Source organism: Rhea americana, unplaced genomic scaffold (assembly GCF_003343005.1).
Source record: "Rhea americana isolate MKP2758 unplaced genomic scaffold, rheAme1 scaffold_408, whole genome shotgun sequence".
NCBI lineage: Eukaryota > Metazoa > Chordata > Aves > Rheiformes > Rheidae > Rhea > Rhea americana.
The window spans coordinates 222730-237953 of NW_028186544.1; the positions used below are offsets into that span (position 1 = coordinate 222730).

Below are 15224 nucleotides of genomic sequence, written 5' to 3' on the forward strand. Positions count from 1 at the left end.
TTCTGGTGGAGGTTTGACACAAACCTAGAAGCAAAGGCTGTGCAAGTGTGCAGGGGAACCAGGATGGAGCAGATCCTGCCTTCAGCCAGTCTTCACTGGTGGAGAGGAGGAAGAAAAAAGGGGCAGCTGCAGCAGGTCACTGAGCCTGTGGGACATCAGTCTTCTCTTCTCAGGGATGCTAGACTTCAGTTAACCGCCTGTCAGAGAACAAACTGTTACAGCAGCTGTTCCAGTACCTCTCCAGACCAAAGGACTGCCCTAGTGCCTCAGTTGCCAGGGAGATTTTAAAAGCAGTTGCAAAGCTAAGATTTTTTTTTTCCATAAACCGAGGAAAAATGTTTTTGCTTGACAAAATTAAAAATAAATGTGTAATTGGGCTTGGACAAGGGGAATACTTTGGCAAATGCAAGTAGTTTTCAAGTCATGTTATCTGTAAGCTCTGGCTTGTGGATTGTATTTCTCTTGGCGAGGGGAAAAGGCTCCCACTAACCTGTGACTCCATTTCACTCTCCTTCTGTCTGTGAGGGAAGCTAAAGGTCAATTCACTCTTTCTTTGATCTCCCCAGCAGGTTTTGGTGGTCTCTGGCTGTAGTGTTTGTCCCTCCTGTGGTCTTTGTTGCACCCAGAGAGGAAGTGGACAGGGAGCTGCTAAAGAATTCCTGTCCTAAAATCCTACGTTTTCACAAACTCCTCCAGGACCATTAGGGATTTGCACTTGTATGCTATAGTGAGGCTATTTACAGACAGTGTGAGCCAAGAGTTGAATCCAGCTTTGGCTGATGTGAACGATCATGTGTTTCTACTCCTCCTTCTCGGCTTTCCGTGTTTTGGGCTATCATGTGGGAATAGAGTCACATGTTTTTAAACAGTCTAGAGCTCTACATTACACTTTGTATATTTTAAATCCTCTGCACCCATCCATATGCATTTGCTTGGAACAAGGTGTATGAAGTGAACGTGGATGTTTGGTACCAGCTTTTCCCATAGCAGTGTCTTGTGAAGAGGGACAGATGATAGCAGGAGAAGATTTCAGCTTCCTCAACTTCTGGATGATGAGAGAGAGCAGCGGTAAAGGCTGAACTGGGCTGAACACCATGTTAAACAGCTCCCACTCCCCATGGGCACCATGGTGAGTGGAGCTGGTCCCAGTTGCTGATATGTTTCGGAACAGAATTGACAATTTGAAGTAGAGGTGAACAAGCACCATTCTCAAAGCAGAAATTATTTCTACTTCCAGGATATTCAATTCCACCAAGGGCAGAAGGACTACTTCATGGGAATCTGAAATTATCACTAAAATTAATAGGGGCAGGCAGACCTCTCAGATGGAGCAGGATAGACCTACTGAGTGCTGTACCTGGATCAGCTCTTGGCTCACAAGGCAGGATGCATTTGTCTCTTAGCTGCTCACAGACCCTTTCCAAGGCTGTCTAACCCATGCTAGAAATGAGCACTGTCCCCTATGATGGCTGTGTGAGTTTATTTCAGAATAACCAGCTAGTGCCTGGAGCAGTAAGAGGCCCTGCTGCGTGGCAGTGATTTCCACGCCAGTATTCCAGGGCATTCCTGTAACTGTTCAGAGGCTAGTCCCTCCCTCAGCCTGGGTGCCACTGCTTGAGCTGAAAGCATGTCTAGCCAACTCATACGTACAGTTTCACAACTCAGCCTGAAAAGCCTCCTGCTTTGCCTCTCTCTCTGCAGTGATTTGGCCTTGGCTGCCTCGGAGGGGACTTTTCAGAGAAAACAAAGAATAAGTGAAGAGAGCTGCAGCCTGTGACTCAGCCAGTGCAGGCAGGAGATGGTAGAGGAAGAGTGAGCGTGGGGAGAACCACATGCAACCCTATAGCGTTCTGTGACCACTAGTTGGAGCAGAGCCGTCTTCACACAGCTCAGCTTTAGATCAGATCCGATATCCCCCTGTGCATTTAAGCAGGGGTGACGCTAGTCCTCAGGACTTCCTTGGGCACTAGTAGTCACAGTAAGGCTCTCACTGCACATCACCAATACTGGCCAGAGTATGGAGGCCATGCTAGGTCTCTTTTACCCTGCCATTATGCAGAGCACTCCACTGGGAGCCACATTATGCACCCGCATGATGAGCCAGTTATTGCCCTGTTGCCCCTTGCAATACCTCTTGCAACATCTCCTTGCCTTTGTTAACCCCCATCAATAGAGCATTTCTTGTCAAATCTGGCCAGGCACAGGTGACTCATTGATGAGTGGAAGGTATGGGTGGTTACCCACCATGTCATGAAAGGAAGGGACCTGCCCTTCAGAGCAGAAGAACCAGAGAATAACCTCATTGTGAGAGCTCTTTGTATTTTTCTAGGGTGAAGCTGGACCCCCAGGACCCAAGGGGTACAGGGGAGATGACGGCCCCCGTGGAAATGAGGTCAGTGTTGTTTCATCACATCATCTTCCTTAGGGGAAGGAAAATAGCAAGGGAAGACCAGGAGATGCTGCTCACTAGGGCTGTCCACAAATCCCACAGATCTTGGAAACTCTTTGTAGATAAAAACTCAGTGACTAATTTTCTGGTGAGCACATCAAGGCATTTTCTGTGGGTCCCTAAGGCCCTGACTACCTTTTGTCCAACAGCCTAGAAACCATTTTTGAGAGAGGAAGTGATTGCACCATAAGTGACGTGGCTTCACACCGCACTTTGCCCTTCCTCTGGCAGAAGCTAATGGAATTGCTCTCCAAAAGCAGTTACTAAAATCTACCAGCCCATCAAATCCCGATATCCAAGAGAAGCTGTATTTCTGGCCCAGCTGTGGGCTTTGCATTGCTCTCATGTGAGCAAAATGTCTCCTGTCATGGGCTTGAAGAAGCTCTTAAGGGAACGGGAGTCTGCAGTTTATCCTGCCAGCTGCCCTTGAAAGACAGTGGACTTCTTCCAAGCTCCTGTTTGTATTCGCCAAAGTAGGCGGTTGGTCTAAGGTAGGGCACAAAGGATTAGAGCATTGCAGGAAAATGAGCAGCATCTAGTTGCCTCAGAAGACATCATCTTCCCAGCTCAGAAAACTTTGCAGAATGCTTCACTGCTTCTCCCTCTCCTTTCAGGGCCCAAAGGGATTACCTGGAGCACCTGGTTTGCCTGGAGAACCCGGCTTGATGGGAGAAAGGGTGAGTGCTACTTTTTTCTTGGATTAGTGTGAAATGTGGAAAGGATCAATGGTAGGTTGGTCCCACACAGCACTGCCCAGCTCAGGAAGAAAAGAAGAAATTACAATCATATACAACTAAACACCTGAGATATGCTCAGGAAACTTGCAAATAGCCTGCTTTGAATATACATCACATCTGCAGGCACAAAGAGCCATATCTCTGGATATTTGTTCCAGAGTGGATCAAATATTTCCCAGGGTATTCCCACCTAGGTTGTAACCATCCCCCACCATTCTCAATCTCTGAGAGGGACAGTGAAACTCCCAGAGCTTCTGAAGTTTCCTCTTTTTCCCTGTTCCCAATGTATCTGCTTCTTTTTCCTTCCAAAATAAAGATCAGGAGTTCAGGAACCTGTAAGATAGATAAGCTCATGACTCAGTCCTTCTTACATTCACCAAGGCTTTGCAAAAGAGCAACACTCTCTGAGTGTAGAGGCATATGTTACAGCCTGGGGTTTTCATGGTGGGGTGGAGGAGGCATCTGAGCCACAGCAAAACTGTTATCTGTCTCAGGGGAGAAGAGGGAGGAGGAACAGTATTCGACTGAATTTAATATGGAGCGGACTGGCACTTTTAAGTACAATTCTGTAAGAGCAAGGAGGGACTCTCTTTTCAGTAACAGTAGATCCATCATGTTTGATTTACAAGTAAGATAGCTTTTCTAACTGCCTGCACTGGTGTCCAACACACTGGTTACATATTTTTCCAACAAACATTTTGCTGTGGTGATTAGCGCCCAAGGAGAGCAGGATCTTGCTGCTATGTCATCTAAGAGGTCTGCTTTTCACATCTCACATTCCTTCCTTTCTAGGGGGAAGATGGCCCTCCAGGGAATGGTACAATTGGTTTCCCAGGTGCCCCCGTAAGTTTTGTATACCACTTAGAAATCATAAGACCATTATTTCTGCTTATCCAATCTAACATGCTTCTTTCCCTCATCCCCAGGGACAGCCAGGAGACAGAGGTGGCCCTGGCATTAATGTAAGTTTGTTGCTTCCTCTCATACTCAGTGCTGATTGCCCTGGTTGATGTGTTCTGGCTGGTGCTTTGGTGAAATGGGTTTCCCAAACCAGACTACTCCTCCAAAAACCTGTTTCCCTTCTGCTCACTTCCGTCTGTAGTGAATGCTTCATGTACCAGTACTTCCTTGGTGGCATGGGTAATAACACCCAAGGATGGAAGCCTGGGCAGAGTACCATCAGGTGCACCCATAAGGCCAGCATTTAGGATGGGAAGTACCAGTGAATGGGAGCTGGACAGTGACAATTACAGTGAAAGCCCTGAAAGAAGCACTCTCTCTTGATAGCTCTGTAATTTGGTGCTAAGCAGCCTGTGCACCTCACCAGGCCAGTTCTTAGGAGGTCACTAAATGAACCAATCTTATCATGCTAACAATGGCTTTCTATGCTGAAGTCTCCTCTTTTTCATTTTTCAGGGAACAAAGGGCTATGTTGGTCCTAAAGGTGATGAAGGAGAAGCTGGAGACCCTGGCAACGATGTGAGTAATCTGTATAAAGCTGAATCATTTTTCTCCCTGGACATAGTGTGGAAGCTTTGGACTGGATCTAGCACTACCTTGCTAGTGGGCCAGAGCCTGTCAGATTTTGTTGGATTACAAGCACCCTTTGCCACTGGGCAACATCTGATGGCAAGGGGAGCTCTCTCCTGGCATTCAATTTGCATTCTGTGCATTATGGTTGGCATGTCTCCAGACTGATTGGATTGAAGTGAATAATATCTCCAGCATGGTCTTGAATGCTTCCAGGTAGCACCTATATTTGCACCTGTGCTGCACCATTATCCTGGGGAAGGAGATTTTCTTGGTGTCCATCCCAAACYCCCAACATCTTTGTTTGTTTGTTTATTGGGCACAGCAAGCTCAGATAATACTTCCATGGCAAAATTATTGTTAAGTAGGACTTAGCTGACATCTAGAAGTGTAAAGTGCTGTTCATCATTCAGACATGTACAGATCTGTGGGTTTTTTTTATTTTATTTTATTTTTTTATTCCAGAACACAACACCAGGCCCCAGGGGCAGCAAAGGAGCAAAGGGTCACAGGGGACCTGAAGGCCGTCCGGTAAGTAAGGGCGCTGAAAGGATTTGCACCAAAGAGCAGAGCATACCAGGCTGACAAAGCTCCCAAAAGCAGAGCTTCCAGTGAACTTGTTCTGTGTGACTCCTTTTAAAGTAGTAGCAAGGAAGTTTGAAAGCTCACTGTAGTGGCCTGTAGAAGTACAAAAGTACATGGGTCTCTTGAAATTAGCAGCAGATGTTTCTGCAGAGCCAAGCAGAATTCTCTCTGTGGGCAATTCTGCTTCTCTGACATCCACATTCATTCCAAAACAGAATAGCAAACACAAACATTTGTGCTTTTTCCTGAACAAAACATTCTCAAATGACTGAATCAGCAAGGGTTTTCTATTGAGTTACAGCATTTTGGAGTGGCCATCCTGAATATGAAAGTGTTCCAGTTCATATTGAGTCACTGCTTGCTTGTGTTGCCCTCCATTAGCCTGGTAGTACAGGAGAGGCATCTCCAGACTGAAATGCGTCCATTCTCCTGAAATGTTATGGTGGCAATAAGGGGCACATTTTCACTCACATCAGCAGGACACAAGATGCGTGTGTTTGCTGCTTGTGATGAAAGCTTGCCTTCTTACCATGAGAGGCACAGTGTGCATGGTGGCCAGTCTCCTTTCCTCACACACAGCCTCGGGGCAGTGTGCAAGCAAACAGATATACCTCTTCAAAGCCCAGCACAGGAATCAGCAGCTGGGGGGGCTAAATAACTTTTCCAGACCATGCTCTGTATTGCTTACTAAGAGATAGGCAGTGCTCACCCCAGAGGGACTGGCTGCTTTTGTAAACACTCTCTCAATGTTTCTGTTTGACAGGGACCACCAGGACCTGTAGGCCCTCCAGGACCAGATGTGAGTGGGACAGGGTCTGGGCACTGCTTACTTCCTTGGTCTGCACTTCCCCTGCCCCACACAACAGCTCCTGGGAGGGAGATCATTGCTGGGAGGCTGCTGGGAAAGCCTTATATTTCTGGGCTTTGCAAAGGAATACAAAGCTRGATGCTCTCTGCCCCTTATTACTGTCCCCATGAGTCTCAATAGCCAGATTTCCTTCCTTCATGCCAGTCCATCACCATGAAGTCCCCTGCAGAGAGTGAAAACATCAGTTCTCGTGTATGTAGGAAGCATTTGGTATTTTTCCCAGCTTAGCCCCTCCATTTCACTTTAAGATGAATTCTATGACATTTGCTCAGCAAGGGAGGGACATGAACATGTTTTGGCCATGGTATCACCAAGATCAGAGTCTCCCCATAGTATCACCAAGATCAGAGTCTCCCCATGCTCTGGTAAGCAATCTGTTCCTGGTCTGCAGCACCCAACATAGGCAGAGGAAAGGTCGAGCAAGTTGGGTGGTGAGCTGGGACCTTCCATGTAGTCTCTTCTGGGCAGCCAGAGCAGCAAGTGCAGTTCACTGCCAACAAATTCTAGTCCTCACTTGCTCCAAGATGAACAAAACATCACTCATTTCCAGATCACAATGTGCTTTGAGAGCATACAGCAGCAGCTGGGCTGGTGAGCAGCAGAGGCTCTTGGGTCCGTGGGAACCAGGAAGCCTTTTTCACCATTGTTCCTGTGTTTTCAGGAATGTGAAATTTTGGACATCATCATGAAGATGTGCTGTGAGTATCCCTGTGCCGCTCTTCCAGGCCTTTGGCCCTGCTTGGATCCTTGCCAAGAGGGACGTGGCTGCTTTGCTCAGCTCCGTGCTAGGCAGAGGAGCCCACCAAGCACCCTGCATATTCATGAGGAATAAGCAGCAAGGCCATACTCTGCTCTGCCAGCCAGAGTGTTACAGAGCTTGACTGTATTAGCAAGCCAGACAGTCCCCAAGCAGCATGGAGAATGATGCTTTCCAGCTGGGACAAGGGACATTGCTCCCTTTCAATGAGTTGCTTGCTGAGAGCCATGACAGAAAACTCAGCAATGTGGAGAATGGTGCACTAGACAACACAGATTGAAGGGAGCATGGGAAATCAAGCCAAGATGGTAGGAGAAAAAGAGGTGAAAGTCCTCCCTGCAGCTGGGAATATAGGCAAATATAGACTGTAAGGGAACTGAAGAAAGCACACATAGCAAACGATTTTTGGCCCGTGGCCATGAAGTGCTGGAGCAGTACATAGTACTTACGAAATATAGTTTGTGCTCCATAGTTTGGTGATTTACTTAATCCTTAATAAAGGATTAGCCATTATTTACACTTAAAAAGGGAAACATCAGTGTGTCCAGAAACAGAGCTCTGCCACATACAGTGTTTCAGGCCGTGGTAGTACAGTCTGAAACAGGAGAGAGTTCTGGATGTTTCAAACAGGAGGTAAACCTCCATGAACAAACAAGAGTTTGAATTGTCCAGACAAGGTATCTTTAGGTTTGCAGAAACGCACACTTGCAGTCTGGATTAGTGAATGAAAAATGGTTCTATCCAGTCTTTTAATGGTTTCTCTTTCTCTCCCTTCTCTTCTAGCTTGCTGCGGTGAGTGTTACTTGGCAAAGTCTTCTATAAAAATGTACTAGTTCTTTTCTTGGTTCCGTAACTCCCTTTCCCTGCTCCTTGCCTTGTACCATAAATATGTGATGAGAGTACAGGAGTGAGGAGACATAAGCAAAATAGGGGAAGGCAGCAAGCTCTCTGAGAGGGCTCAGCACAGATTCAGAGGCTGCTGTAGCTAGATTCCAAATTACAGAAAATTGTTGTCAAGGTACTTCATGCCTGCAAAGCTGCAGGTGATTTTTCCCCACCTTTTTCACAATTGAAAGGAACATCATTTTAGTGCATGCTGTGGATCCAGCTTTGTCTCCTTCTCACAAATCTTTCACTGATCTGCAGAGAAAATTACCAGTTTTCTTTCTCCAGAGCAGTCTAGATGGGTTTGGTTTGCAATCCAAAGGCTTGAAGCAAGGGGTAAGGACACATTATGTCCTTCAGCCATGGGAAAGAGTGGAGCAAGCTGAGTCAGCGTCCCAAAGCTCAGCTGTATCGCCTCTGTTCTCCTGAGCTGAGTGAATGGAAGAAGTGAAGAGGCTTCTGAGGAAACAGGCTCTGGAATAGGTTACTAGATGTTAAAGGGTACTGATACCTTTGAAATGTTATATGTCTTAAAAGGGACACTGAGAAAGATTTAAATGGAAAAATCAGCAAACAGATTCTCAAATCTCTATGTAGCTATTTTGCATGTTCATTTTGTATCATGTTTTGTGGGTGAATAGAGCACAGACACCCGTTCTGTACTGACAGAAGATATCACCCCTGCTTTGGAGATATGCTTCTCTGCAAACTACACTCCTCTGGCATTGCTGTTTGRACAAAAAATATAAACCTCTGCTCCTGTACTTTGCTACAGAGTGTACATGTGGCCCTGTCGATCTCCTTTTCGTGTTGGACAGTTCGGAGAGTATCGGCCTGCAGAACTTCCAGATTGCCAAGGATTTCATCATTAAAGTCATTGATCGGCTAAGCAAGGATGAACGTGTGAAGGTGAGATGTGCCAGAATACAGTCATACACTCACACATATTTCTCACGGCAACCGAAGAAACCAAAGGGAGGTGCCTCCACATACAAGTGAACTCCACAAGACTCAGCTTCAAGTGTGTAAGCAGGATGGGCCTTGATTTCTTCCAGACTTGTAGAGCAGCAGAGGCAAGACAGCAGAGTCTGTTGTACCAAAATATGGATATTTCATTCTCTCTGGCAAAGGAACTCTGTCTGCTACAGCTGTGACCTCTTCCTCTGTGTCCCAGAACAGACAGCTCATAGGGGACTGCATTCTCCTAAACAATCAGTCAGTCTCTTGAACTCTTACTTATTCTGATGTGTATTTTGAGAGGCTGGTAGATCACACATGAGATGTGTTGCAACTTCCCAAAGTACCCYGACTGTCAGCTCCTTAGGCACCCTCTGCATGCCCCCAAATTTGCATGTAGGTAATCAGTTAAGCACACTGCTAACAAAGAATCCTTGCAAGCCAAAACAGCATTATTCTCTCAATAGTGAGTCTATCAGTCTGAAGAAGAACAAAAATGTTTACACTCCTTACTCCTCTCTAGTAACCTACTAAGCATGAGAAATTCCACTAACCTCTATGCTTTTGAAGGGAGGCTTGAGATCAATTTTTTCCTTCAGGTATAATCAGACAGAGCTGTAGAACACAAGGGATATAGAGCTGAGAAAACCTGTCTTCAGGTACTTCTGTGGGCAAACATGGGTCTCCTTTGCTGACAGAGAGCAGGTAGAAAGCCTGAGAGAGTAGAGCTGGGAAGCAGCTCTGTTTAAGAAGAAAAGCAGAAGTTTTGAGAAAGGGTCTGTTCCCACCCACCCATTACAGTCAATGGCTTGTGTTGAGACTATGAGTTGGGAAGCCTGGGTTTGGGTCTTGTTCCAGCACCCATGCCTGACCATGTCCGTCCTCCTTTGTATCTGCTCTAGTTGGCACTCCTCTGCTCTGAATAAATAGTGCTCTCGAGGAGAGGCAGCAAAGCTTGTCARTGAAGGCATTCAGCATGGAAGATGCAAATAAGCCTTTAGCAGGTTTTCTGAGCTCTCTGTGACCCTGCAGGTATCTGGCTCTAATTGGCTTCTGTTTTTTTTCAACAGTTTGAACCTGGTGAGTCCCGTGTGGGAGTAGTGCAGTACAGCCATGACAACACACAAGAGCTGGTGGCCATGGGAGATGCCAACATAGACAACATTGGGGCACTCAAACAGTAAGTCCACGCACAATTCAGAGACCCAACCAAGGGCCTCCCTACTCACATCTCAGCCTTTACCTCTGAGCCGGTGACTCATGCAGGTTGTAAGGATGCTAAATGCTCTATAATGGAAAGCAGTGACTACTATTATGTCAACCAGATGTGTGTACCAGGAAGTCCTACCCTCTATTTTCCCACTATGGGTTGTCCCCAAAGTGCAGTATAAGCTTGTTACTTGAGCAATGCATGCATGTCCCATACAGCTTTGTCTGGTCTCAACTCCTTTTCATAGACACAGAAATTGCACTAGAACCTCATCTTGGCTTACTGTCACTCTGGCATGGGGTAGAGCTCAGCCTTGATGTCTGCCTCTTGCTTTTCCATCACTGCTCTTCAGTCAAGGAAAGGGCTGCCTTGCCAGACCATGGGTTCCAGCTTCCCTGAAGCATCCCTGGCCACCAGTCACATGCAAGAGCAGCCACACATTTTGCTGATAGCTTTGTAGGTGGTACTGAGGCCAAGGAACTTGCCAATTGCCTTCACAAAGCGCTGAGCATGTGGGATGCTGCCTTGCCTTGCAAATATTTTAGTGGGTTATGTGTTCCCAGACATTTCAAAGATATTTGTGGGGCAGGACTTGTAAACTCACTGATGTCTGTACTTGCAGGGCAGTCAAGAACCTGAAATGGATAGCTGGTGGCACCTACACTGGAGAGGCCCTGCAGTTCACCAAGGAGAACCTGGTGCGGAGATTCACTTCTGACAAGCGTGTTGCCATTGTCATCACAGATGGACGCTCTGACACCCTGCGGGACCCTACCCCACTCTCCTCCCTGTGCGATGTCACCCCGGTAAGAGCATGGGACCATGGGCAGGCTGGCAGTGTGGGGAAGCACCCTAACGGCAAGAAACAACCACATAATAACCATGTGTCAGAGTAGTGCAGGCTCTCTGGGGCTCTCCACCCCTTTGCTCCCCAAGGCCAGGGCAGGAGGACACATGTCATTAGAAGTGTTCTTACAGAGTGAGAGACCACATCTGGAAGACTGTTTGCTGTAGAACATAGTCATGCCATGCTCCTCTCACCTGGCCTGTCAGCCTGTTTGAAAGGACCTGTTGCTTCCACCTAGTCTGAGCAATGAACAGCCGTATTTATGAACATGTTTATTAGATACCAGTAATGGATTTTTTAACTTTCCTGCAGGTGGTTTCCCTTGGGATAGGTGACATTTTCCGGACTCCCCCAAATCCAGATCACCTGAATGACATTGCTTGTTTAAGCAGACCCACCAGACCAGGACTGTCCATTCAGAGGGACAATTATGCTGAGCTCCTGGATGACAGCTTCTTGCAGAATATCACCTCGTATGTCTGCCAAGGTAGGGGAAAGCCCTGTGCGAGGACAGCTGGGGGCTATGGAATGTCTYGGTCACAGGCTAGTCTTGCTCACCATCCCTGGAAAATTGCAGAAGCCCCAGAGATCTGATTGAAGGCAATAAGGAACATAGCAAGGACTGCTGCAATAAAAGGGTGAGGGGTGAGGGCTGCCCTCTCTCACACACCCTAGTCATTCTCTTAAGCTGTACTAAGGCACTGAGAGGAGAGAGCTGCATACAAACTTTAGTTAAACAAGGAACCTGTATCTCAATGTTGTGTCTCAGAACACTTCACAATCATGTCTAGATCCCCACTTGGTGCAGCGTAGCTCTCTCCATAGTATTTTTTAGACATCTGTGCTCTCTGGTGCATATTTATAACATTTGCACATCACCTTGCACAATGTGGCTCTAAGCTAGGTAAGCCCCCAGTCTTTGTCGCCACTACTAGGTCTATAGAAAACTGTGGTGTAGGAGAAGTGATTTTTCTTGGGTGGGCCAGTAACATACTCTTTTTTTGATCTTTTTAACAGAGAAGAAATGTCCAGACTATACCTGCCCAAGTGAGTATTCACTCCTCATGCCATAAAACACACGGAGGGATTGTGGATGCTGCAGGGGGGAGAAGGGACATCTGTATCTGTAAGAATGTAGAGCATGGAGACCTTTGGCAACAGGGTATAAGCAACAGGAAGGCACCTGTGCTCTGCTTCTGGCCTGGATATACAGCATGCAGGCTTGGGCTGGAAAAGAGTGAATAAACCTGGTCAGACTCACACACTTGGCATTCAGGGGACTGGGCTAGGAAAAGCCTAAACAGTTACTTTTCTGGTACCTCAAACCCACAAAGGAGGCTGTGCTAGATTTAGTCCTGACTGACTCACAGGCTTTCACTGAGTCAAATAATGAGAAATCTGTCACTATACGGCAGTGAGAGCATTGAATCAAGAATGCATTGGGAAAAGAAAAACAGGAAAATCAGTACTCTAACAGTGTATTTGAGAAAGTGGATTGAAAAGTCAGTACAAGCAGGAATTTAGTCAGATACATCCCAAAATCAGAAGTAAAGCAAATACAGTCCTAAGACTCATCACTGAAATAAGTCCTCTCAGGAAATGAATTTGTACCCCAGACAAGAAAGAGCAGCATAGCTCAAAAAAAGTCCCATGCGGTAAGTAACAATTGTCATTAGATTTTCTAAGCCAAATAAGTTCCTGGGAGTACAGCCCTGCATAAACCAATAAAAGAAAGAATGGAAGAATAAAAGGAGAAGTGTAGGATAGCACTGGGGTAGGGGAAACTGGGGCAGCAAATAGCCAAAGACTGGAGATTCCATAAGTATGTCAAAACAGAAAGCCTGTGAGACAGCTAGAGACTTCAGTGGCCTTCCACATGGAAAGACATAGGGAAAGAAACAGCATAACAACCCTTTCTCCTTGCAGTCACCTTTGCTGGGCCAGCGGACATCACCCTTCTGGTGGATAGCTCCACCAGTGTCGGGAGCAAGAACTTTGAGACCACCAAGAAGTTCGTGAAGCGGCTGGCAGAGCGGTTTCTGGGGGCAGGCAAGCCTGCTGATGACTCTGTGCGTGTCTCAGTGGTCCAGTACAGTGGCAGAAACCAGCAGAAGGTAGAAGCACAGTTTCAGTACAACTACACAGTGATTGCCAAAGCCATTGACAACATGGAGTTCATTAATGATGCCACAGACATCAACGCTGCTCTGCGGTACGTCATGGGGCTGTACCAGAGGTCTTCCCGTGGTGGGGCAAAGAAGAGGGTGCTGGTGTTTTCTGATGGCAACTCTCAGGGGATCACCACAAGAGCCATTGAGAGGGCTGTACAAGAAGCTCAGCAAGCTGGCATTGAAATCTATGTGTTGGCAGTGGGCAGCCAAGTCAATGAGCCCAACATCCGTGTCCTGGTCACAGGAAAGAGCGCAGACTATGATGTGGTCTATGGGGAGCGCCACCTCTTCCGCGTGCCCGACTATACCTCTCTGCTGCGTGGTGTCTTCTACCAAACTGTCTCCAGGAAAATAGCTGTTGACTGAGCAGCTAAGTGGGTTTCTGCCAGGGCTGTGCCTGCTTCTGTCTACCCTAAAAACGAAAAACAAGCAAAAAAAATTAACTGTATTCTTGATCAACCTGAGGAACTTGTGTCCATACAGATAGCCGTAGTGCCACAGTCTGTCTGTGCATAGTCTCCTTTCCTTTGTTGCCCCGCTTCTTCCTCTATACCTCTACCCTTTTGGCCCCCAAACCTTCCTCCTTTTATTCTGACTGCCTTCCTGCTCCTCCCTTGCCAGCAGGCAAACACAAGCACTCCTAGCAATAAGCCTGCAGAACAACAGAAGCAATCTCATCCCACCAGTTTGACTAAGAAAGAATCAAGATGAGGAATTTCATACCACTAAGGACTTGTCCAGTCTTGCGAGGTTGATTATGCTTTTTTTCAGATAGCAATTTTTTGTTTGTTTACCTCTTTTCCTCAAACTTCAGCTGAGCACTTACTTGGCTCACAATGGTCCTAACCCAATACTGTGTTTCAAGTGAAACATCCAACACTTCAGCAAGCTTTGAGAGGGGATCATTGTCACAGCTGGCAAGTTTGATTTGCATCTCCCATGCTATTGAGGGAGGGCTGGACTTCATTACCCAAACTACTCATTCATTAGACATGGGTGGAAAGCATCTTTGGCCTCCATTGCCATAGGACTGGGCACTAACTTCCCAGGTATAGGGTGAAGGTGGGTGGTGGAGCATACTTCATTGCGGATGCGCTCACCTGGAGCAAGGGGGCTGAACACCAACAAAATGACAGACAGACTAGCCATAGGAAGTGGGGGAAACAAGTGAAGAAACTATATAACTGCACTCCTTCACAAAGTAATCTCATGGTCTTACAGTGAAACCAGGAACCTCACAAATGGCCTGACAACTTTTGTTATGGTCCAAACTCTATTTTGGAAAATCTCTCTGAGCCCAGTTAGTGGATTTATTTTTTTCAAAAGCACCAATCTGTCTAATTCCCAGTGAGTTCTGTGGGCATATACTTTCCACAGGACCATCTAGGAATTAGGCACCTGGTCCTTAGAGATATGCACTAACTGTACTATATATTGAATTAGGGCCTAATCATCAGTTCAGCCAAGTCAAGGGAAAGACTGCCATTACCTGCCAGGGGCTTTGAATCACATCCTGCAGATATACTGATAAAGGTGCTATCACTACATGGGTGAAGTGGGCCCTTCATGTTTACACAGTTATTTCCAAGACCACGCTGAATGTGTGGCTTGACTGGGCGAGATTTTGTTCAGTGCTTCCAGTGGTGCTCTTGCTACAACTTCATGCGCTTCTAAGAAAACAACAGTGATTACCAGGTATCAACATCCAAACTCTTTACTTTGTATCCAAAAATCCAACTTAGTTTTATTTTATGCCTATATTTTGCTAAAATTGTCCACTTCAGAAATTTGACAAATAAATTGTTTTCCACAATCTTGTTGGAATTTTGTCTGTCTTGAATATCAGGWGCTCATTATGCTTTCAAATCCATTCAGTGAAATACAGACCGCTGGGATCCAGGACTTCTCTCACAAACATATAAAAATAGAAGAAAAGAGACATATTTCATTTTCATCATAAAGCTGGTCATTATTGAATGTTCTGGATTTGAGAAATCCTGTGAATTATCTTCATCTATTAAACAATACATTAAAAATCCCATGCAAAGAACACTGAGCTCTCATAAGAGAGGGGGACGGAGTGCTTCCTTAGCAAGTTTGCTGATGATGCCAAGCTGGGAGGAGTGGCTGATACACCAAGGGCTGTGCTGCCATTCAGAGAGACCTGGACAGGCTGGAGAGCTGRGCRGAGAGGAACCTCMTGAGGTTCAACAAGGGCAAGTGCAGGG

General features: G+C 46.3%; 1 protein-coding gene across 1 annotated transcript in view; it reads left to right on the plus strand.

The window, feature by feature from the left end:
• Positions 1-14809, plus strand: part of COL6A1 (collagen type VI alpha 1 chain) — a 31277-nt gene extending 16468 nt beyond the window's left edge. The window contains exons 21-35 of the mRNA XM_085314570.1: positions 2330-2392; positions 3064-3126; positions 3979-4029; positions 4113-4148; positions 4603-4665; positions 5182-5247; positions 6065-6100; positions 6831-6867; positions 7710-7718; positions 8587-8720; positions 9839-9948; positions 10601-10784; positions 11138-11312; positions 11843-11872; positions 12752-14809. Of these exons, the coding sequence (XP_085170696.1) occupies positions 2330-2392; positions 3064-3126; positions 3979-4029; positions 4113-4148; positions 4603-4665; positions 5182-5247; positions 6065-6100; positions 6831-6867; positions 7710-7718; positions 8587-8720; positions 9839-9948; positions 10601-10784; positions 11138-11312; positions 11843-11872; positions 12752-13362 (1668 nt within the window). The 3' untranslated portion in view covers positions 13363-14809. The remainder of the gene's footprint in view (positions 1-2329; positions 2393-3063; positions 3127-3978; positions 4030-4112; positions 4149-4602; positions 4666-5181; positions 5248-6064; positions 6101-6830; positions 6868-7709; positions 7719-8586; positions 8721-9838; positions 9949-10600; positions 10785-11137; positions 11313-11842; positions 11873-12751) is intronic.
• The last annotated feature ends 415 nt before the right edge of the window (positions 14810-15224 follow it).